General features: G+C 48.9%; 2 protein-coding genes across 3 annotated transcripts; both read left to right on the top strand.

Moving 5' to 3' along the window:
* Positions 1 to 1,080: 1,080 nt before the first annotated feature.
* Positions 1,081 to 6,232, top strand: LOC122495129 (dipeptidase 2-like). 2 transcript variants are annotated; one of them, XM_043600891.1, is made up of 11 exons: positions 1,081 to 1,193; positions 1,482 to 1,745; positions 2,090 to 2,216; positions 2,481 to 2,610; positions 2,695 to 2,836; positions 3,133 to 3,202; positions 3,320 to 3,496; positions 3,885 to 3,969; positions 4,599 to 4,674; positions 5,628 to 5,763; positions 5,857 to 6,232. In XM_043600891.1, exons 2-11 carry the CDS (start codon positions 1,525 to 1,527, stop codon positions 6,112 to 6,114), a joined length of 1,422 nt encoding a protein of 473 aa, XP_043456826.1. In that variant the 5' UTR covers positions 1,081 to 1,193; positions 1,482 to 1,524; the 3' UTR covers positions 6,115 to 6,232. The 2 variants fall into 2 exon arrangements, with proteins under 2 accessions (XP_043456826.1, XP_043456824.1); XM_043600889.1 differs by lacking the exon at positions 1,081 to 1,193 and having other exon boundaries at positions 1,325 to 1,745.
* A 6,153-nt stretch (positions 6,233 to 12,385) lies between these two features.
* On the top strand, positions 12,386 to 16,933 carry DPEP3 (dipeptidase 3). The gene is made up of 10 exons (XM_043600888.1): positions 12,386 to 12,986; positions 13,338 to 13,464; positions 13,965 to 14,094; positions 14,184 to 14,325; positions 14,594 to 14,663; positions 14,780 to 14,956; positions 15,263 to 15,347; positions 15,802 to 15,877; positions 16,361 to 16,496; positions 16,588 to 16,933. Exons 1-10 carry the CDS (start codon positions 12,724 to 12,726, stop codon positions 16,819 to 16,821), a joined length of 1,440 nt encoding a protein of 479 aa, XP_043456823.1. The 5' UTR covers positions 12,386 to 12,723; the 3' UTR covers positions 16,822 to 16,933.
* The last annotated feature ends 6,746 nt before the right edge of the window (positions 16,934 to 23,679 follow it).

Here is a 23,679-nt window from a genome sequence, read left to right as displayed (position 1 = left end):
CAGACATACCCTAGGGGACTCACATTCCGGTAGTGGGGCTGCCTAAAGACCCCTGCAGCTGCAGTAGTCAGAGAGTAGACCCACCTTCAGCACAGTGCCACTCCCTGGACACTGGACACCATCACATACCCAAACACTCAAACATACCCAAGCTGGGACCTGTCCCCTCCTAGATAGCTCTGGAAAAGTTTTGCTCATTTCCTTTCTAGGATGGTTTCTAAGGTCTCTAGTCCTCAGACTTAGGTCACTACCTCTGCGCTGGTCACTCCTGCCACCTGGAAAAGGTTCCAAAGGTGAAGCAGCTCCAGGGGGTGCCAAGGTTCACAGCAGAACCTTGGGAGGCTGGGGATGGAGTTTGGTCAGAAACTCTGAAGGCTCTCAGTGGCAGAGCTTCCAGAAGATGCCATCCCCATTTGTGAGGTGTGTGAAGGGAGGTGGTTCCTGAAGAAGGCAGCTAGGGTGAAGGCCTGAGGCTAAAATGGAGGTGGGGCCTTCAGAGGAACCCAAATGCCAGGGCTTTCCTTAGGACCCATACCTCTGACTTCAATGAAGATGGGGCTTCCACACTGAGGTAGAAGGGACCCTAGCCAACAGCTCAGCCAGCAGCTCTGGGAGGAATGTTGCTGGGATGGGGGATAGGGTGCTATGCTGCCCTAAAAATGACTTAATTTCCTTCCACTCAAATAGCTTACTGAGTTCCTGCTCTGTTCAGTAAACTGTCCCTGACTCCCCAGATGGCTGCTCAGTTCACATCCCAAAAGTCCCTCCATTCAGACCGTAGGGAGCAATAGCATTTCCTGAGGAGGGAGGTCTTTCCTGAGACACACTGGGGAAGACAGGGGTAGGGGCACCCCTGACAGTTCCCAGTTCTGGCTGGAGTCCCCAGGGGACAGACATGCAGGCAAGGGAGTAAAGTAGGGGAGAGAGAGGTCAGGGGCAGAGGGCCTCTTCCTGAATGCAAAGTCCACAAGGTTAACCCCTCATTTCCAGAGACTTTCTCCTCCCACCCCCACCCCCACCCCCACATGGCTCAGCACCAGGAAACCGAGAGCCCAGAGACACTTGCGTGCAGCCCTCAGGGTGGCCGGTGCAGGATGCAGGCAGGTGGGGACATAATGTTGATGACAGAGGCCTCAGAGCCCAAGGCTACACTCTGAAAGGAGCAACCCACGCCTTCTCTCTTGGAGAACAAGGTTAGAGGCAGAGCAACCTGGATCAGCCCCTCAGAGCGCTGGGAGTGGGGTGAGGGGTAAGAATAGAAAGCCCGCCCCTCTGGTGAAGCCCTGTAGGCTGGGGCAGGGGGGCGGAGGGAGGGGAGGGCGTGCCTTCGCCTGGCGGCCAAGCTGCTCCGCGTCGCGGCTTTCCGCGGCTGGGTCTGAGGTCCTGTGACTCGGTTCTCCCCTTGCGAGACCGCACCGCCGCGTGACCCGAGTCGACGGTAGGGACGCCATCGTCGCCCTCTGCCCCTGTCGCTCCCTCAGGCTCTCGAGACCGGCCCCTGCCCACCTGTCCGGCTCGTGCAACATGCGGCCCCTGGGCCTCGATGGTACCTCCCCGCCCTGCCGGCGACCTCTGCTGCGTCTGCTGCTCCTGCTGGCGCTGCTGCCGCCGCTGCCGCCGCCCTTAACGCGCGCCCAGACCGGTCAGGGAACCCCCAGCGCCCCGACCACGCCGGCCACCTCCAGCACCCCAAGTCTGCGGAAGCGCGCGCGGGCTCTGATGAGAGACTTCCCTCTCGTGGACGGGTGCGTAAGTGCGATGTGGGGGCAGGTGGAGACTGAGCCGACCCCGTGGCAGGGCTAGAGGTCCTCATGCAGGGCTCCTAAGGAAGCCCCTTCACATCACCTCCTGGATTCACTCTCCCATCATCCGTGGGTGCCTTTTCCCTTCCTCTGCCACTCCCTCCCTGGTGGGAACTCCCCAGCCTAGGCCTCGAGGGGTCCTACTATAGTCTGTGACAGTGTGGTGTGGGGGACATCCTCCCCCCCCCCCCCCCGCCGCATTGCTGGCCCCATGTCCTGCCTAATCCCAAGGTCTAAGGAGCCCACCCATTTCCCCCTGACTTGACCTTGCCTTGCTCTCCCCCCAGCCACAATGACATGCCCCTTGTCCTGAGGCAGTTTTATGGCAACAGGCTACAGGATGTTAATCTGCGCAATTTCAGCCATGGCCAGACCAGCCTGGACAGGCTTAGAGACGGTCTCGTGGGTGCCCAGGTATCACAGGGACACATAGCATGGCTAAGAGGGAGTGTGGGGGCCCCAGAAACCATGAGTTAGTCACTTGGAAACTCAGTTATCATAGGGCCCCCCAAAATTCTACAACATGGATGCTGGGGGCTACAGGGGTTGCAGTGAACCAGTTTGCTGGGCATCCAAGTACCACCAAACAAGCAATGCATCACATGTGACCCCATTTGCTGTGTGGGCTGTGGAGGCTATGAGAAGTCCAGGGAGCTCCAACCCCTGGCCTTCCCCCAGTTCTGGTCAGCCTACGTCCCATGCCAGACTCAGGAAAGGGATGCTGTGCGCCTCACCCTGGAGCAGATTGACCTCATTCGCCGCATGTGTGCCTCCTATTCTGAGTTGGAGCTTGTGACCTCAGTTAAAGGTAGGTAGACTGGTGGGGGGTGTTGGGGACTTGACTGAGATACCCCAGCCTCTGAAAGTGATCATCTGACCTACCTGCCCCCAGCTCTGAACAATACCCGGAAGTTGGCTTGCCTCATTGGTGTGGAGGGTGGCCACTCGCTGGACAGTAGCCTTTCCGTCTTGCGTACGTTCTATGTGCTGGGTGTGCGCTACCTGACGCTCACTCACACCTGCAACACACCCTGGTGAGCACAGTGCAGATGGTATGCACCCACTGATGAAGCGATCTGCCCAAGATCACACTGGGGCTCAGACCAAGCTTTACCCCTGGGATCTGGCACTGACCCTGGATTGGGGGGGGGGGGAGCAGGGGTTTGCAAAGCAAAACTGGATCCCAGTAGGGACTCCCTCCTGCCAGGCCCAGCCCAACCCAACTTGGGTCCCTACTGTTGCTCCAGGGGGTTGCAGGTATAGAGAGTTCAGTAGGCTCTTGTGGCCAAGTCATGGCCACCATTCAGACTGTCTCCTGGCCATCCTGCAGGGCAGAGAGCTCATCTAAGGGCATCCATCCCTTCTATAGCAGTGTCAGCGGGCTGACCAGCTTTGGTGAGGTGAGGACCCTGATTCCATACCCCGCCCCGCATGAATGTGCATGCCCCACCAGTTCCTACAGATAAATGCACGCACATGTGCACCCCTGACGCCCTTTCCCTAACCTGTCTCTGCAGAAAGTGGTGGTTGAAATGAACCGCTTGGGCATGATGGTAGATTTGTCCCACGTCTCTGACACTGTGGCACGGCAAGCCTTGGAAGTGTCACAGGCACCTGTGATCTTCTCCCACTCAGCTGCCCGGGGTGTGTGCAAGAATGCCAGGAACATTCCTGATGACATCCTGCAGCTTCTGGTGAGAGACTACCCTGACTCTCAAACCTAAAACAAAAGGTTTAAACCAGGAGTCCTTGAACCTGAACCCCTGTTCCCTCAACTTCCTCAAACCCTAGGCTGAACATCTTCTGCCCTCACAAACCCACAGTCCACAGCCCGTGAATTCTTGAACCCAGGTGTGGGGGGTTCTAAGTGGTAAATACTCCTCTACTCTATAAGCCCCCCATGGTCAAGACATTTCCACACCAACCAGAGCTGAGACTCCTCCATTCACATAATCCTAGAGTGTAGAAAGGTGAAGTCTCCTCTGACTTCAAAACCAGAGCTGAACACATTCCTCACAGGAGCCTAGAGGCAGGTGGTTGCTCTGGGGGCCAAGCTGAGTGTCCATTTGTCCACCCCTGCAGAAGAAGAATGGTGGTATCGTGATGGTGTCTTTGTCACCGGGGGTGCTGCCGTGCAACCTGTTAGCCAATGTGTCCACTGTGGCAGGTAAGCCCTACCTGGGCTCTCTGAATAGCTCTGATTTGGACCCGAAGCCTTGGGGGGAGGGCCTCAGAACAGCCCCAGTGGTCTGACTCATTGTTGGCCGTAGACACAGTGCCCAAAAACTCAATGATGGACAGTATAAAGCATCTTGGTGCCATGTGGAACTGAAGATACAGAATTGATACTACAATACTGATGGGTAGAAAGGAGGCAGTCAGACATAGAGCCCAGGTGCTAACCATCTGTGCTTCTCTAGGGGCTCATAAAGCTCCCTGCCCCTGCCTCTGGCCAAGGGATTGGGCAGCCCCTTAAGTCTCTTTGGTCTTTATCAATTATATTCTTTATCCATCTCTCATCCTCCACACCCATGGAAAGGGGCCCCCATGGTTCTCAAGGAGACTGGAGGCAAGGTGAATCCTGAATGAGAAATGGCCAACTGGGGTCCACTCCAAATCTAAATTCCAGTCTAGAGCCAACTGGAATCTACCTCCTCAAGTTGGCACACTGAGTGCCAAGCCATGAAGGAATTGGCCTCCATAGCCTACAGGCTGCAAGAAGGGGAATCAGTAGAGACCAGTCCCCACCTCACCCCTGTCCTAGAAGCCCCACACTGCTGACCCTTCATCCCCCAGATCACTTTGACTACATCAAGGCAGTCATTGGATCCAAGTTCATTGGGATTGGTGGAGATTATGATGGGGCTGAACGGTAAGTGCTTCTCTGGGGCTTCTCTGGGGCTAGCTGTGCCATAGTAGGGCCTTGATAGTCACCATGCCCACCACACTGTGATCCTCATGGACTTTAGGCCCACCTGGCATCTTCCCACACACAGAGTGTGTTTCTGTTTGTCTGTGACCCATTGGTCCCACCCCCAGGTCATGATCTGCCCACCCTTAGTGCCCCACCCTTAGTTCCAGCAGACCCACTGCCTTTTTTTTTTAAGTTTTATTTATTTAAGTAATATCTATACCCAATATGAGGTTCAAACTCATGACCCCGAGATCAAAAGTCACATGCTCTTCCTACTGAGCCACCCAAGTGCCGCTGACCCACTGCTTCTGAGCAGACTCTTAGCAAGGTCTGGTGTGGACTGACCAACTCCTCTGCCTACAGCTGGGTCTTAAAAAGCTTTCCTTCTAGGGGCGCCTGGGTGGCTCAGACAGTTAAGCGTTCTACTCTTGATTTCAGCTCAAGTCACAATCTCACTCTTTGTGGGTGACTCTCTGCATCGGGCTCTGGGCTGATGGTGCAGGGACTGCTTGGGATTCCCTCTCTCTCTCTCTCTCTCTCTCTCTCTCTTTCTGTCCCTCTCTCTCTGTCCATGCTCTCTCTTTTTCTCTCAAAATATATAAATAAACTGAAAAATAAATAAATAAAAGCTTTTCTTCTTTTTATAAATGGAGGAAAACCTTGCATTCCGTGAAAGGCATAGATCCAAAAAGTATAATTCGATGAGTTTTTATGAATATTCAAAGAGGTTGGGAGTTTCCTTCTGCAGGATGAAGAACAGGGGTGAATCACTTACTCTCTCCAAGTATCCATTTCCCGTGTCAGACAAGGGCTGGGATTCAGTAGTCCCTGGACACATAAGGCTGTGGTTTTGAGTCATGAACAAGGAACAGGGCTGAGGTTCCACAGCTGACTGGCTCACAACCATATAGGTTCCCTCAGGGGCTGGAGGACGTGTCCACATACCCAGTTCTGATAGAAGAGTTGCTGAGTCGTGGCTGGAGTGAGGAAGAGCTCCAGGGTGTCCTTCGTGGAAACCTGCTGCGGGTCTTTGGACAGGTGGAACAGGTATGCTGGGCTGGACAAAGGAGTAGGTCAGGGGCCTGAGCAAGTGTGTTGGGGCTGCTGTGTGAGCTGCTGACCACTGACTGCCACCTCCAGGTACGGGAGACAAGCAAGGGGCAAAGCCCCTTGGAGGATGAATTCCCGGATGAGCAGCTGGGCAGTTCTTGCCGCTCTGTTCTCTCACATCTGCCTCAGACACGGTATCTGGCTCGAGACCAGAAACTAACTGAGACTTCGGCACATTGGGCACCTAAGTGTTCACCTAAACAGTTATTGTCAAAATCTTCCCCCAACGTGGCCCCAAGCCTCACAGTTATTGCTGCCTTTTCAGTCCTCATTCTGTGGCTCTGGTGACCCAGTTAATCCTACCAGATGTTACTATGGCAGTTGCAGATACCCCACATTGCCCTCCCCGCCCCCCCATCATGCAGACAGACACATTTCCTGAAAATAAATGTTTTACACATGGAAACAGGCATGAGTGTCCTTCTCTGTGGCGGGGTCTGGTGGTGCCAGCTCCCAATTCTGGTAGTTGGTGGAGGAACCTGCAGTTCAGCCACCATTTACTCTAGCAACACCTGAGTCTCATTAGCATGGCCTGAGAAGGCCCAGATGGTTGGGCTCAGCACTAGAAGAAGACAATGAGTAGCTCTGGCTGTGGGAGAGTGGACCTTCCTCTGGGATGCCTCTCAATAGCTCACCTCAGTCCACATCCTGACCCACTGACCACCACCTGGGGATCTTGAAGGGAACTCTGGTTCATATTCCCAAGAAAGGAACCTGCCTGGATCACAAATGATCTTTGTTCCTGTTTGGATAGAGCCCAGAATGCCAGGCTACAGGATAGTACATGGGCTTTCAATGACTGAACTTCCCTGGATATAGATCCACTCCTTGCCCTGCCCCTCAGGGACTTCCTTTCTGAGAGGCACAAGCTACTTAGACAACCACACTATCTTACCCCCAGGCAATTAATGGCAATAGCAACTCTGTTAATTATAGCCAAAATTAAGAGTTAATACTAAGGACAACAGCTAATAATAATAAATAACATGATAATAGATAATGGCTAATAAAAATAATAGTTAATACTACTAGCCTATGCATACCCCATGACTGAGCAGTTTTGCCCCAGGTATATATCGCAACAGGAATGCATACATAGGTTTTCCAAAAGGCATACGAAATAATATTTAAAGCAGTGCTGCTCATAATAACCCCAAACTGTGTACTTTAAAGTTAGACTGCAAGAAGAAAAAGACAGGAGATTGTCTTAAATACAGTCATATTTAAAAAAAATCATATTAATTTGAGGAACAGCAATAAAACTGACAAATGAGTTTTTTTTTAAATATATGAAATTTATTGTCAAATTGGTTTCCATACAACACCCAGTGCTCATCCCAAAAGGTGCCCTCCTCAATACCCATCACCCACCCTCCCCTCCCTCCCACCCCCCATCAACCCTCAGTTTGTTCTCAGTTTTTAACAGTCTCTTATGCTTTGGCTCTCTCCCACTCTAACCTCTTTTTTTTTTTTTTTCCTTCCCCTCCCCCATGGGTTTCTGTTAAGTTTCTCAGGATCCACATAAGATTGAAACCATATGGTATCTGTCTTTCTCTGTATGGCTTATTTCACTTAGCATCACACTCTCCAGTTCCATCCACGTTGCTACAAAAGGCCATATTTCATTTTTTCTCATTGCCACGTAGTATTCCATTGTGTATATAAACCACAATTTCTTTATCCATTCATCAGTTGATGGACATTTAGGCTCTTTCCATAATTTGGCTATTGTTGAGAGTGCTGCTATAAACATTGGGGTACAAGTGCCCCTATGCATCAGTACTCCTGTATCCCTTGGATAAATTCCTAGCAGTGCTATTGCTGGGTCATAGGGTAGGTCTATTTTTAATTTCCTGAGGAACCTCCACACTGCTTTCCAGAGCGGCTGCACCAATTTGCATTCCCACCAACAGTGCAAGGGGTTCCCGTTTCTCCACATCCTCTCCAGCATCTATAGTCTCCTGATTTGTTCATTTTGCCACTCTGACTGGCGTGAGGTGATATCACAGTGTGGTTTTGATTTGTATTTCCCTGATAAGGAGCGACGTTGAACATCTTTTCATGTGCCTGTTGGCCATCCGGATGTCTTCTTTAGAGAAGTGTCTATTCATGTTTTCTGCCCATTTCTTCACTGGGTTATTTGTTTTTCGGGTGTGGAGTTTGGTGAGCTCTTTATAGATTTTGGATACTAGCCCTTTGTCCGATATGTCATTTGCAAATATCTTTTCCCATTCCGTTGGTTGCCTTTTAGTTTTGTTGGTTGTTTCCTTTGCTGTGCAGAAGCTTTTTATCTTCATAAGGTCCCAGTAATTCACTTTTGCTTTTAATTCCCTTGCCTTTGGGGATTTGTCGAGTAAGAGATTGCTACGGCTGAGGTCAGAGAGGTCTTTTCCTGCTTTCTCCTCTAAAGTTTTGATGGTTTCCTGTCTCACATTCAGGTCCTTTATCCATTTTGAGTTTCTTTTTGTGAATGGTGTGAGAAAGTGGTCTAGTTTCAACCTTCTGCATGTTGCTGTCCAGTTCTCCCAGCACCATTTGTTAAAGAGGCTGTCTTTTTTCCATTGGATGTTCTTTCCTGCTTTGTCAAAGATGAGTTGGCCATACGTTTGTGGGTCTAGTTCTGGGGTTTCTATTCTATTCCATTGGTCTATGTGTCTGTTTTTGTGCCAGACAAATGAGTTTTAATGGAAATAATAGAAATCCATACACAGTGGAATATCTTTAGCCTGATGAATGAAAGTAACTACCAATGTTCCATTCTATGCACAGTGAAAATATTCTTCAAACATGAAGGGAAAGTAATACATTTTCAGACCAATAAAAGCACAGTGAGAAACTGAAGATATACAAATCATGAGGCACCTGGGTGGCTCAGTCAATTAAGCATCTGACTTCACCTGAGGTCATAATCTCATGGTTTGTGAGTTTGAGCCCCGAGTCAGGCGCTGCACTGACAGTTTAGAGTCTGCTTCGGACTCTGTCTCCCCCCCACCCCCTCTCTGCACCTCCCCTGTTTATGCTTTCTCTCTCTCAAAAATAAATAAATAAACATTTTTAAAAAACGTATATAGGAACACATTTTTCCTTTTGCCTCAGCCTCCAAATGGGCTGTACTCTGCAGTGTACTCAGAAAGTTCTAATAGTGTTTTCTATTCATTTTACCTATTCCCTCTTTTCTTGACTTCTTTTGGGTGGATTAAGTAGCACTCTGAGATGGCCTTAGTCCCTTTACAGACCCTTTCAAGGGGAGCTGATCCAGCTCACTGTCCATTTAGGAAAAAATGGGAAAAGGTGGTAGAAGATAGAAGCTTACAGCAGGGCCCTGTGTTGCTAGGGAGCAGACCTCTAAGGACAGGGCCCTGTGAGGTGGTGCAAGTGTTCTAAACATGAGTTGGCAAGGCTACTCGATGACAGCCAGAAGTTGCAGACTGCAGCCAACTGTCACTGTTGGAACAGGAAAACCTCTTTCAGTTTGCTCTGTCGCCCCTATTGACAGAATGTAACAGGAAACCAGCTAGGCTTCTAGGAAATGTGGCTTTGAGAGTTTGAGCACCAGGGGCACCTGGGTGGCTCAGTCAGTTAAGTGTTGGACTCTTGATTTCAGCTTAGGTCATGATCTCACAGTTGGTTCTCATGGGTTTGAGCCCGGAGTTGGGCTCTACACTGACAGTGAGGAGCCTGCTTGGGATTCTGTCTTTCTCTCTCTCTGCCCCTCTCTTGCCCAATCTCTCTCTCTCTCCCTCTCAAAAATAAATAAGCATTAAAAAAATAGGGGTGTCTGGGTGTCTCAGTCAGTTAAGCATCTGACTCTTGATTTCGGCTCAGGTCATGATCTCACGGTTGGTGAGTTTGAGCCCCACATAGGGCTCTACACTAACAGCACAGAGTCTGCTTGGGATCCTCTCTGTCCCTCTCCCGCTTGTGCGTGCTTTCTCTTTCTCTCAAAATAAATAAATAAACTTTAAAAATATTATTAAGGGACACCTGGGTGGCTCAGTTGGTTGTCTGACTTCAGCTCACGTCATGATCTCATGGTTCAAGAGTTTGAGCCCCACATTGGGTTCTCTGCTGTCAGCACAGAGCCTCCTTTGGATCCTCTGTCCCCTTTCTCACTGCCCCTCCACCGCTCATTCTGTCTCTCTCCCTCCCTCTCTCTCTCTCTTTCTCTCAAAAAATAAATAAGTAAACTTTAAAAATATGTTTAAAAAATAAGAAGAGTTTGAGCCCCAGCCTCACAGAGCTGAGAACAGAAGACTGCATCTGGAGTTGAGAGACAATTGCTTAATAACCAGAATTGCTGCAGACCTGGAGTAGAAGTCCCTAATTCCAATTCATTCTTTCTCCTAGGTACATTTTTTTGTGTTCCAACTCAAAACTAAGTGTTCATCAGGATTCTCCTTATTCTGGTGGACCCTGAACACTAACCTCTGCCTCTTTAGAGCACCACACCCCTAGTAGAAGAACTAGCCCAAAAGTTGGGCTCATCTCTAGGTTTCCACTTTCCTTGGATCCTCATCAAGTAATTTTTTAATATCTTGTTTAACTTTCTGATATCTTCAGGAAGATCCTTTTTATATTTTGCCCAACATTTCCAGTTATCAGGAAGAGTATAACTCTGATTTACTTAGTCAACCAAAATCAGACATGTGAAATGGTGTTTATTTATTAATTCAATAACATTAAAAATCCATCATAGGGGCAGTTGGGTGGCTTAGTTGATTGAGCATCCAACTTCAGCTCAGGTCATGATTTCTCAGTTCATGGGCTAGAGTCCCACATCGGGCTCTGCGCTGACAGCTCAGAGCCTGGAGCCTGTTTCGGATTCAGTGTCTCCCTCTCTCTCTGCCTCTCTCCCCCCACCCAAAAATAAATAAATATTTAAAATAAATAAATAAATAATAAATAAACTTAAAAAATCAATTATAAACATTATGCTCCCTACTTTCACCTAAGACTATTACAGGAAACAGCTGTATGTGCAATACTTCTGAACTTTTGATAAAGTTTTGAATTAACAAATTCATCATTCACTATATTGTTTATATCACTTAAATGAAGACCTCCCCTGGCAAGTCAGCTTGGTATATGAGACCAGAATAAACATTCCCTCTCTTTCTCCCTCTCTTCTGAGATAGCCAAAGCTGAAGGCAGCAGGGTCAGACTTAGTCCTTAACCACTAGGCATGAGAAGGGAGCAGTGATGGACAGGAGGCAGTAGTGGCCAGAGGTCAAGGCCCTTCTTCTGGCACCCAAAAGGGGAGGCCCACCTATCAGGGAGCCCAGGTGGGAGAACAGCTGACAGACACAGATACAGAAGGGGGCAATTCATATTTTAGTCTGTGTTATAGACCCCTTTCAGCCTGGTAGGACCTCATGCAGGCCCAGGAGGCCCAGACGCCACCCAGGTGCAGTTCTGAGATCAGTTTCCCCTGTGTCAGGGCTTTTTTCTGCAGAAAACAATGAATTATACCGCTCAGGCCTCCAGCCATCCTGGAAACCGCCTTACCTTGAAGGAGGATTTCTGCCCCACATGAAGTCATGTCAAGCCCCCTCATGTTCTTAGCAGTAAGAATTTTTGTCCCACTGTTCTACACCTTTGAGGACCTTCCAGCTCCTCCCTTACAGACAGCCATCCTGTCGGAACTAGACCTTTGCTTGAGCTATTGGCCAACTTGGGATGCCCTCTCCACCTCCCTGCCCAATGCAGACCCCATCCTTTCCAGGCTCAGCTGCTGTGGTGCCTCCACTAATCTCTTAGCAAACGGGCCAGCCCTCACCAGCACTACCCACAAAATCCCTCAGCCAGGATGACCATATTACAGAAAAACATGTGACATAAATTGACCAGGGAGTAATTTACCCCCTTTCCAAGATGGCTGTAGTTAATTCATGTTTAGAATCTAGAGTCTTTTTTTTTTAATTTTTTTAATGTTTATTTTTGAGACACAGAGAGAGTAGGGGAGGGACAGAGAGAGAGGGAGACACAGAATCCAAAGCAGGCTCCAGGCTCTGCACTGTCAGCACAGAGCCCGACACAGGGCTCGAACCCACAAACCGTGAGATAATGACCTGAGCTGAAGTCATACGTTTAACCAACTAAGCCACCCAGGAGCCCCTAGAATCTAGTCTTTTTTGTGTGTGCCCATATATTAACAAATGTACAGACACAAATTTCAATAGTAGTTACTAAAACAAAATGGTTTCCCATAATATTATTCTTTTTAAATTTTTAAAATATTTTTTAAAATGTTTATTTATTTTTGAGAGACAGGGAGAGACAGAGCACGAGCGGGGCAGGGGCAGAGAGAGAGAGGGAGACACAGAACCTGAAGCAGGCTCCAGGCTCCAAGCTGTCAACACAGAGCCAGACGCGGTGCCCGAACTCACGAACCGTGAGATCATGACCTGAGCCGAAGTCGGACGCTCAACCGACTGAGCCACCCAGGCGCCCCTCCCATATTATTCTTAAATTTCATTTTTATTAAAAAATGTATAGGGCACCTGGGTGGCTCATTCGGTTGAGTGTCACGCTCAATTTCTGCTCAGGTCAGGATGTCATGGGATCCAGCCCGGGTTAGGCCCTGCCCTGAGCGCGGAGCCTGCTTGGGATCTCTCTCCCTCTCTCGTTGCCGCTCTCCCACTCGAGTGCTCTTGCGCGGCAGAAGCTGGTCTGGCCCCCTGGGGCGCCCTCTAGTTGAGGGTGGAGGTCTGTGTCGCCCCCTCTGGCCACGCTGCGCAGCTGCGTCGCGGATCCCTGCTCTTCTGGAGAAGCAGTCGGCCTGCAGCCCCTCCTCACGACGGGTCACGTAAATCCGGTCGGGACCCCACCGTCGCCCTCTGCCCCTCGCGCCCCTCCTCTCGAGACCGGCCACTGCCTGCCCGGCCGACCCTGCGCAACATGAGGCCCCTGGGCCTCGAGGGCCCCCACGCGCTTCGCTGGCGACCTCTGCTGCGTCTGCTGCTCCTGCTGTCTCTGCTGCAGAGGGCGGTAACCCGTGCCCAGACCACTCCTGGCACCCCCACCGACCCGACCACACCCGGAGCCCCCAGCAATCCGACCACGGCCTTCTCTAGTTCCCCTACCACGCCGCTCACCTCCAGTACACCAAGTCTGAGGAAGCGCGCGCGGGCCCTGATGCGGGACTTCCCTCTCGTGGACGGGTGAGCAGGGGCAGTGTGGGGGCAGGTGGAGACTGAGCCCACACCTGGGTAGGGGAAGGGGGTCCTCAGCATGCAGGGCTAGTGAGGAGGCTTCCTCACACCACCTCTGGATGAACTCTGTCCTCCATCAGCCAGGTCCCCTCCCCCCATTACCCTGTTCCTGGTGTCCACTACAGGCCCCCACCCCTCCCCAAAGCTGCACCTCAGGAATTTTTCCATATTGTCTGTGTGAGGTGGGGGGGGGGGGGGGAAGGGGAGGGGGAGGGGGACAGGACATGCCCAGGTACTTTGACATGCCCTGTCTGACCTGAGTCCATGTTCTCCACTCTAACTTTGTCTTGATGCCCCCAGCCACAACCACTTGCCCCTGCTCCTGAGACAGCTTTTCCAGAACAGGCTACAAGATGTTAACCTGCGCAATTTCAGTTATGGCCAGACCAGCTTGGACAAGCTCAGGGATGGCCTCGTGGGTGCCCAGGTACCACAGGGATACACAGGGTGCCACAGCATGGCTGCTGGGGAATGTCGGGGGCCACAGAAACCTGGGTAGGCAGGCCTCTCAGTGATTAGAATCGTAGAACACACAATGTGTCATCGCATGACTGCTGGGAATGTGGGGGCTCTGGAGGCCAAGACAGGCCAACCACATGGGTACCCAGGTTCTGTGGAGACACACAGAAAGTGACCAGAAAATCCCCGGTGAGTGTGGGGTTAGAGTTAGAGCCACAAAGGATATAGTGGATTGGCCTTGGGGCATTCACATAGCACATGGACAAACAGCAGACAATGATATTTCACAGTCCACAGTTTGGCTGCTGGCAGCAAGCTTAATAGGCATCAGGATACCATAGGGTCATGTAGTGTTTCGTTCTGGGCCAATGACCCAAATGAGCACCTTGGGGGCTGAGAAGGAGTGGCAGGCCAAGGACATTGGAGACCACTCTAATCTCATTCTGGACCCCCGGGGCCTACCTCTAGTTCTGGTCAGCCCAAGCCCCATGCCAGACACAGGACCAGGATGCTGTGCGCCTCACACTGGAGCAGATTGACCTCATTCGTCGCATGTGTGCCTCCTACTCTGAACTGGAGCTTGTGACCTCAGCCAAAGGTGGGCTGGCAAATGGGGAGATAGTTAGGGGCTCACTCTGATGGTTCTGGCCCTGGGCCCTGACCACTTGATTATCCATCCTCTTCTAGGTCTAAACAGCACTCAAAAGCTGGCCTGCCTCATTGGTGTGGAGGGTGGTCACTCACTGGACAGCAGCCTTTCTGTGCTGCGCAGTTTTTACCTGCTGGGAGTGCGCTTCCTGACACTTACCTTCACCTGCAACACGGCCTGGTGAGCATAGTGCCTAGCCACGGTGAAATGGTAGATGACATGGTGGGGCAACTGCCAGACAGGTGAGGACAGAGGAATCCACAAAAGGAGGCTGGACTCTCAACAGGTCCTTCACACTCCCAGAAAGCAGCTGGCCCAGTTCCTTACTCTAGTCCAGGGGTGCCAGGGATGGGGGGTGTGGATAGACAAACAGAGGGACTGCAGAGCCCCCAGGCTCTGATGCCCAGGATGTTGCCTTTGAGATTGCCTTCTTCTGGCTGTCCCACAGGGCAGAAAGTTCCACCAAGTTTAAACACCACTTCTACACCAACGTCACTGGGTTGACAAGCTTTGGTGAGGTGAGGATTCCTGTTCCATACCCTACTCCACCCGTTCTCTACCTACAGATAGTGTACACGTGTGTGCATCCTTGACATCTCCCCCACCTCAAAAAACAAACAAACTGTCTTTGCAGAAGGTGGTAGGGGAAATGAACCGCCTGGGCATGATGGTGGACTTGTCCTATGCGTCAGACACCTTGGTGCGGCAGGCACTGAAGGTGTCGAGGGCTCCCGTGATCTTCTCCCACTCAGCTTCCAGGGCTGTGTGCGACAATTTGCTGAATGTTCCTGATGACATTCTGCAACTTCTGGTGAGCAGCTACCTCAGACCTCACACCCAGAGCTAGGCGCGTTTCATGCAAACATTCTTGACCTTGAACAAAGCTACCAGTCCAGGCCTCACCCTTGGACCCATGGCTGGTTAACCTTCCCCATCTCTGAAAATTGAGGCCAAATCAGCTCCACTCAGGCGCCCACAAACCCAGAGCTGAAACCTCTTCCAGCCCCTGAAGCCAGGACTGAGCACTGTCCTACTAGGCCCCCAGGGCACAGAGCAGGCCATCAGGCCTGAAGAGCCAAACTGAGGGGGCTGAGTGTTCATTTCTTTATCCTTCTAGAAGAAGAATGGTGGCATTGTGATGGTGACGCTGTCTATGGGGGTGCTACAGTGCAACCTGTTGGCTAATGTGTCCACCGTGGCAGGTGAGCCTCACTTCAACTTCTTGTGCAGTTTGAGCTTGAGCCTGTGGCCATGGGGCCTTCAGGACAGCTCCATCAGTGTAGCACACCTGTTGGGCAATGGGCAGACCTCTGACAACCCAGGAGAGGAGACACGGCTCTTTGCTGCCACCCAGATCTGGGGCCACAGTCAATGTTGATGGGTTTGGGGGAAGCAACTGCCCCTGCCTCTGAATGTCTTTTGCTCTCACCTCTCTGGACAGGACAGGCTTCTGGGCAGAAAAAATTCTAAAGAGACATAGTTCAGCCTGTAGTCACTTCAGAACTCACAATGGGCTGGGAGCTCCATGAAGTCAGCTGCCATGGCCTGGAGTGCTGTGGGCAGGAGAACTGGTCAGGACTGAGTTTCCCCAGACCAGGGCTGGTCCCAGGGCCTGACTCCAGCGTAGTGCTGCTCACACTAACCTCTGCCACCTAGATCACTTTGACCACATCAGAGCTGTCATTGGATCAGAGTTCATCGGGATTGGCGGGAATTATGATGGGTCTGGTCGGTGAGTATTTCCCTGGGGTTTGTCTTGAGCAGGGCACAGCAGGGAGTCCTTTAGTCTCTCCATTCCATGGTCCTGCCACCCTTCAGACCTCATCTACAGGCTCTGGTTTTCCAGCTCACTTGACGTCTCTCCACTCCCAGGGGCTGATTCCTGGGCTCTCCTTGTCCCTCCAGTGGCCTGGTGGACCCACTGCCACTCCAGATCGTCACATTAATTAAGTATTCCCCGACACCCCACCCCAGCAGAGCCCGTTTACCTAGCACCTGCTGCAGTCCCAGCTCAGCAGATCTGTTGTAGGCCAGCCATCTGCTCAGGGGGTAGACACCACAGAAGCTCTGTCTTCAAGGAGCTTCCAAAGTGACATTCAGTAGCCTGGAGAATATGGCCTTCAATTTCACATGTGTGATTGGGGCTGGTGGGACACTGGGCCCTAGACCAGGATCAGGGCTCAGGTTCCACAGCTGGTGGCCCATGGCCACACAGGTTCCCTCAGGGACTAGAGGACGTGTCCAAATACCCAGTACTGATAGAGGAGTTGCTGAGTCGTGGCTGGAGTGAGGAAGAGCTCCAGGGTGTCCTTCGTGGAAACCTGCTGCGGGTCTTCAGACACGTGGAACAGGTATGCTGGGTTGGGCAAAAGGATAGTGCAGTGGTTAGAGTGGGTGAGAGAGGTACTATGGGAGCCACTAACTGCTGACTCCCACCCCCAGGTGAGAGAGGAGAACAATGGACAGAACCCTGTGGAGGATGAGTTTCCAGACAGGCAGGTGGTCAGGTCTTGCCACTCCCACCTCCTATCTCAGCTTCAGAGTGAACACCTCGCTACACACCTGGAGGTGACCGAGTGGCCAATCAGTCAGGTCCTCTGGAGGCCCTCAAAAGCTTCCCCATACTTTGTTCTAAGTTTCTTGGTTGCTGCCACCTTCTCAGTCCTCATCCTGTAGTTCTGGTGAGCTGGCCAGTCTCCCAGAGGTCTCTGTGGCAAAGTCTCACAAAGTCCCCTTCCTAGTCATCCAGGCACAAGTGTATGCTGAGAATAAACATTTTGGGTATGGAGCCAAATGTGAAAGTCCTTCCTTCTCCCTGGGGAGCAGGGGAGTGGGGTCTGGTGGGCCCTTGGTTGGTGAGGGGTCTTGTAGGTCTCACCTCAGTTTCTCAAGTGAGTGGCCTCCAATTGGTCTCTTTTGGGAAGGGCAGAGGCATCTTACCATGTTATTATGATAAAAGCCTGAGCCCACAAAAGAGCACAAAGAAATCTAGTTCAAGTGTGGTATCTAGCCCATCATGGAGTGTAACAATGGGTGGGTTAGCAGTCTCTGAAAGGTTTACATTTGTTTGTTTGTTTGTTTGTTTGTTTGTTTTTAAGAAGCTGAACCTAGAGGGCACCTGGGTAACTCAGTGGGCTAAGTGTCAGACTCGATTTTGGCTCAGGTCATGATCTTGTGGTTTATAGGTTCAAGCCCCACATCAGGCTCCACATGAGGAGTCTGCTTGGGATTCTCTCCCTCCATCCCTCTCTCCTTGCCCCTTCCTCTCTCTCTGCCTCTCTCTCATGGCCCTTCCCCCCTCTCAAAAATAGATTAATTTTTTAAAAATTTAAAAAGAGTGAAAGAGCAAGCCAAAGAGTAAATTTTCAACGTATGTAATTGACGAAAGGCATATATCCAGAGGCAGACAACCCCATATAAAAATGGGGAAGATATTTGAATAGGAACTTTACAAGGATGGATATTCAATTGGCCAATAAGAAGATGAAAAGATAGTCAACCTTATTAGCCATTAAGGGAATGCAAAATAAAACTCATAGTAAAGACAACTAAAATTTAACAGGTGAACAATACTAAGTGTTAGCAATGATATGGAGCAAGGAGCATACCCTGCTGGTGGCTGATTCAACTGATAAACACTGCTTTGGTAGACAGTTTGACATTTTTTTTTTTTTTTTTTTTTTTACTAAAGTTGAAGACATATACCCAAGGACAGTTACACACAACGTGCAAGAATCTCTCAAAGTAATGTTGAGTGAAGGGAGCCAGTACAAAGTAATATATATTATGTCATTCCATTTATATAAAGTACAAGCAAAACTGATCTATACCGTTACAGTCAGTTTTCGGGGAGGTATTGCCTGGAAGGGGGCATGAGGAAGAGCTTCTGGGTTTCTGGTAAAGTGCTGTATCTTGGGTCCTGGTTGCATGGGCGTGTTCATTTTGTGAACATTTCAGCATGCTGTATACACTTATGGTATGTGAACTTTTCTGTATGGATATTTTTTTTCTCAATAAAAAGTTTTTTAAAAAACTGGGGCCCCTGGCTGGCTCAGTCCGTAGAGCAGGCAACTCTTGATCTTGGGGTTGGAGTAGAGCCTCTTGAAAAAACAAAACCCCAGAAAAAGACTAAACTTAATGTTCAGGGATGCATGCTCAGGTTGAGACTTTAAATAAGAAAACAAGAGGGCACCTGGGGGTTCAGTCATTAAGCTCTGCCTTCAGTTCAGGTCATGATGTCACGATTCAGGAGTTTGAGTCCCACATCGGGTGAGCTTGAGCCTTGCTTCCAGTAAAACACAAGCCCTGCTTCTCCCTCCCTCTCTCTCTCTCTCTGTCTCCCCCACTGCCTCTCCTGGGATTCTCTCTCTATCTCTGCCCCTCACTCACTCGCACCCTCCCTCTCATAAACAAACAAACAAACAAACAAATAAATAAATAAGAAAACAAGAAGTGGTATCATCAAACTCAGATACTTAGAAAATGCCTGACTTACACAATGTTATGTGTCAGTTACATCTCCATTTAAAAAAACAAAGACTAAAAAAAAAAAAAAAGTGTCTGTGGTTGGTGGGGAGGCATGGGGTGGCAATTGGAGGAGGCATTAAGGAACTTCTGGAGTTCTGGCAATGTCCATACCTTGCCTGGGATGGTGGTTATTTAGGGGTGCACTTTGTGGTAATACACTGAGCTGCCAGGTGGGCTGAAGAGTCCGCTCCCCAACTTCTGTCCTCACACTCCCATTCCCCAATTCTGTTCTCCCAGCAATCACTCAGCACTTTTAACTGTGATATTTACTGGTATTTTCCTCCATATTTCTAAATAATGTATTTAATTGCCAGCTGTTTATTTTTTTTTTTCAGTTTATTTATTTGAGAGAGAGAGAGACAGAGCATGCACATGAGCAGAGGAGGGGGAGAGAGGGAGAATCCCAAGCAAGCTCTGTGCCCAACAGAAGAGCCCAAAATGGGTGGGGGCTCAAACCCACAAACTGCAAACACATCACCTAAGCCAAAACCAAGAGTCGAACAGGCTCAACTAACTGAGCCACGCAGTCATCCCAAATGCCAGCTCTTTAGACATACATTTTAGATATTATTTATTGACTCAGTAATTTGAAAAGTGAGGATTTTGTTTTTATTTTCTTAATCCTTTTTAAAGTTTATTTTGAGAGAGAGATCATGGGGGAGAGTCAGAGAGAGAAGGAAAGGGAGAATCCCAAGCAGGCTCCACACTGTCAGCATGGAGCCCAGTGTGGAGCTCGAACCCACGAACCATGAGATCATGACCTGAGCTGAAACCTAGAGTCAAGACGCTTAACCTACTGAGCCACCCAGGTGCCCCCCAAAATGAGGACTTTTAGCTCTCATTCCCCCTCTCTCCTCCTATCATCCTCTAAATATTAGAATTATTTGGTGAATTACATCTTGGATTTTTTGTTTGTTTTTAAACAAGTTTACTGAGATAAAATTGATATACCACACAATTCACCCATTTGAAGTGTACATTTCAAGGGCACCTGGGTGGCTCAATCAGTTAAGCGTCCAACTCTTGGTTTCAGCTCAGGTCATAGTATCACAGCTCATGGGTTCAAGCCCCGCACTGGCTCTGCACTGCAGTCTAGAGCCTGCTTGGAATTCTTTCTCTCTCCCTCTCTCTCTGTCCCTCCCCTGCTCACATGATCTCTCTGTTTCTCTCTCAAAATAAGTAAATAAAATTAAAAAAATAAAGTGTACAGTTCAGTGGTTTTTGTATATCACATTATTTTTTTTAATTGTAAAAGATATGTAACAATTTGCCATTTTAACCATCTTCAAGTGCACAAACCAGTGGGCTTAAAAACACTCACAGATGTTGAACAAACATCATGGTATTTCCAAAACTTGGTCATTATCTCAAACAACGTAATGTAATTATTAAGCAATACCTTCCCGTTTCCCCTCACCTCAGCCCCTGGTAACCTCTATTCTTTTTTCAGTCTCTATGAATTTGTCTATTCTAGATAACTTATATACAGCATTTGTCCTTTTGCATCCAGCTTATTTCATTTAACAAAATGTCTTCAAGGTTCATCTGCCTTGTAGCATATATCAGACTTTATTCCTTTTTATGGCTGAATAATATTCCATTGTAGGTACAGATCACAATTTGTTATCTACACATCTGGTGATGAAAACCAAGGTTGCTTCCACCTTTCAGATGCACAATGAACACTGGCATACAGATACCTGTTCAAGTCCCTGCTTTCAATTCCTTTGTTTTTTGGTTGTTTTTTTTTTAAGTTTCTTTATTTATTTTTGAGAGAGAGAGAGAGGGAGTGCAAGTGAGCAGGGGAGGGGAAGATAGAGAGAGGAGGACAGAGAATCTGAAGTGTTCTCTGAGATGACCACGAAGAGCCTGATATGGAGCTCGAACTCACGAACCATGAGATCATGACCTGAGCCAAAGTCAAATGCTTAAACAACTGAGCCACCCAAGCACCCCTGTGTCTGGCTTCTTACATTTAGTGTGTTTTCAAGGTTTGTTCATGCTGTAGATTTTCTCCATTTTTTATTTTACTCTTTTTCTGGGGTTCCTGTTGTGCAGATATCCTATTTCTATCCTCCATCTTTGTTTTCCCTTTCATTGTTTTCTCTTTCTTCTTTTGGGACGATTGCTTAATTTGGTCTTTCCAATTTATTAATTCATTCTGAATTACAAATTTTTTTCAAATATTATTGTGGTAACTTTAATACATGGTCCCATATTTCTTTGATACTTCTCCCATCCAGAGATGGGTTCAGTGCCTCCCCACCCTCTCTTGAATCTGGGCTTGGTTATTGCTTGAGCAGTAAAATACAGCAGAAATGATGCTGGGCCTGTTTCCAGGCCAAGACCTAGAGAAACTGTCAGTTTCTACTCCCTGCTTCTTGGAGTGCTCATTCATGAACTGCAGCCACTATACCATGAGGAAACCAAGCAGCCCGTGGAGAGGTACACATGTTGGGTACCCAATCCCCTGATCCACAGCCCCACTGAGCTCTTAGCCTACAGCCAGTAACAACTTGCTAGCTGTGTGAATGAGTCATCATGGAAATGGATCTTCTGGTTCCAGCTGATGCCATGTAGAGTAGAGCGGAACTTTACTCAGCCAGCAGGTTTGTGAACAAATGTTTTTGTTGATTGTTATTTTAAACCATTGTTATTTGGGGGTAATTTGTTATGTAGCAATAGACACCTGGAACAATTATATTTTTTCATATCTTGTATTCCTTCTTGAGCTTTTCAATATTTTCTGGTTTCGTATTGCTAATATTTTACCTTATCTTTTTGTAATGTTTATTAAGCTAATTTGGAATTTTTGTTGCATGTGTTCTAATAATTTTCCGATAGATGTATTCTTTATATATATATTATATATATATATTATATATATGCATATAATATATATACATGTATTATATATATATATAGTTTTGGCAGTTGAAGTGTTCTTTTTTTAATTTTTTTAACATTTATTATTTATTTTTGAGAGAGAGAGACAGAGCACAAGTGAGGGAGGAACAGAGAGAGGGAGACACAGAATCCGAAGCAGGCTCCAGACTCTGAGCTGTCAGCACAGAGTCTGACACGGGGCTTGAACCCATGAATTGTGAGATTATGACCTGAGCTGAAGTCGGACACTTAGCCAACTGAGCCACCCAGGCGCCCCTAAATGTGTTCTTTACATGTGAATAGGCAATTGATTTTTTAAAAATGTTTATTTATTTATTTTGAGAGAGAGAGCACGCAACAGAGAGTGGAAGCTGGAGAGGGGCAGAGGGAGAGGGAGAGAGAGAATCCCAAGCAGGCTCTGAACTGTCAGTGAAGAGCCTGATGTGGGGATCTATCCCATGACCATGAGATCATGACCTGAACCGAAACCAATAGTCATCACTTAATTGACTGAGCCATGCAGGCATCCCATAGTTCTCTTTTGAAGTGTCTGTGCCCCTCAAATATTTTTCTTTTCGCCTGCAGGTACCCTGATGTTACAAGCTACTTGGTCAGTCAATAGTAACCGGGGGAAGTTGTATCCTAGCCACAAGCTCTCTCAGAGTCTAAGGTTGTCAGTTGGGCTGCAGTGACCTATCTCCTTCACACAGTACCTGACCCCACCCCTGAGGTGAGGCTGCATGTGAGGGTGCAGTGGGAGCTTTAGGAACTTTTGCAGAGCATTAGGGAAGATGGGAAGGAGGGGGCACTTATTCATTCTTTATTCAAAAGATGTGTTGGGACAAGGGACTGAGAATACCAAGGCAGCAATACTGAAAAGGTCCTGTCCCTGTGAAGTCTACAGTCTAGTGGGCATGAAAAATGTTAATCAAAGATCCCCACCAACACATTTCCCCCTCCAGTGGGGAATGTGAAGGAAAAGTGCTTAAGGACACCCCAATCCAGTGGAGGGTGAGGTGGGGTGGATGGATGTGGGTCAGGGAAGTCTTTGGGGGAGGAGGTGGTACTCCAGGATGAGACCTACCCTAATAGCAAGGAGCTTGGTTAGTGAGGGTGGGGGCAGAGGGTAGAAAGGCACTCTGTCAGAGTGAAGAACAGGTAATGTGCGGAAAGATGAGTTTGGGGAAGTGAAAGAGGCCAGAAGGCTGGAACTGTCGAAGTTGGAGGAGCTACTTGGAACAGGGCCTTGTGGGCCAAGAGAAGAACATGGGCGTTCTCTTCAGAAGAGGTGCTGCTACCATGAGCAGTGGGAGAGAACAGGGAGTCCATTTGGAAGGCTGCTACTGTGGACAGCTGAAGGTGGTGTGAAGGACAGGAGGTCAAGTCAACAGGCCCTGGCCGGGTGACTGTGGGGTAAGGGTCAGAATGGTGGTCAGCTTGGAAGTCCTCCTACAGGACCCAATGACTTTCCTCATTCCATCCCAGAACTAAGGCTGAGAGGAGACAGTAGTTAGAGTCTGAGTTCTGTTGGGAGATACCACTGATTCTTCCGCTATGTTCTAAAGCTCTCTGAGCCATAAAAGAGAGGGAAAAAAGCAGATAAACAAGTCAGATGGGCTTGGGAGTTTTCTTATAGAGAAAGAAATAACTGAAAGGATAGCCTAGAGAGATAAAGGATGTTAAAGTAAAGCCAACGAGGATAAGTTATCTGAAGCAGGGGAGTGAAAAGTGAAAGAAAAGTTAAGAGTAAATAAGTAAACGACTTGGTAAAGGAATCCCCAGGAGGTGAGACAGTAAAAGAAAATTAAGATGAAAGAACTTGGCTAAAGAACATAGTGTAGTGTTCCAAAGGGGCAAATGGGCCACCGAGGAGGCGGGTGGGTGTCCTTCCCACCAAGGAGGCAGCAGCTTCTGGGGAAGGGGCATGAAATTCCCAGCCACCTTCAGGGAGAGAGTGCAGTGAGGGGCGCGGGGAAGGGACGGCATCTTCAAGGGGTTCGGTTTACAGGGACATGGAGGACAGGTGGGAGACAGAGATCATGGGGATGGGATGGGAATACCTTGGAATGGCAGGAGGCCCTGGGCAGGACTGGGATGGTCTGTGTGGTCCTGCACGCCGAT

Source organism: Prionailurus bengalensis, chromosome E2 (assembly GCF_016509475.1).
Source record: "Prionailurus bengalensis isolate Pbe53 chromosome E2, Fcat_Pben_1.1_paternal_pri, whole genome shotgun sequence".
Lineage (NCBI taxonomy): Eukaryota > Metazoa > Chordata > Mammalia > Carnivora > Felidae > Prionailurus > Prionailurus bengalensis.
This window is presented reverse-complemented; position numbering and strand designations above follow the sequence as displayed.

Bases quoted from the DNA above. Each gene is read 5' to 3' on its own strand.
- LOC122495129 (XM_043600891.1), top strand. From the start codon at position 1,525: ATGCGGCCCCTGGGCCTCGATGGTACCTCCCCGCCCTGCCGGCGACCT. The intron at 3,970-4,598 runs GTAAGCCCTACC...TTCATCCCCCAG, and splicing joins CAATGTGTCCACTGTGGCAG to ATCACTTTGACTACATCAAG. The intron at 4,675-5,627 runs GTAAGTGCTTCT...ACAACCATATAG, and splicing joins GATTATGATGGGGCTGAACG to GTTCCCTCAGGGGCTGGAGG.
- DPEP3 (XM_043600888.1), top strand. From the start codon at position 12,724: ATGAGGCCCCTGGGCCTCGAGGGCCCCCACGCGCTTCGCTGGCGACCT. The intron at 14,095-14,183 runs GTGGGCTGGCAA...ATCCTCTTCTAG, and splicing joins GCTTGTGACCTCAGCCAAAG to GTCTAAACAGCACTCAAAAG. The intron at 16,497-16,587 runs GTATGCTGGGTT...TCCCACCCCCAG, and splicing joins TCTTCAGACACGTGGAACAG to GTGAGAGAGGAGAACAATGG.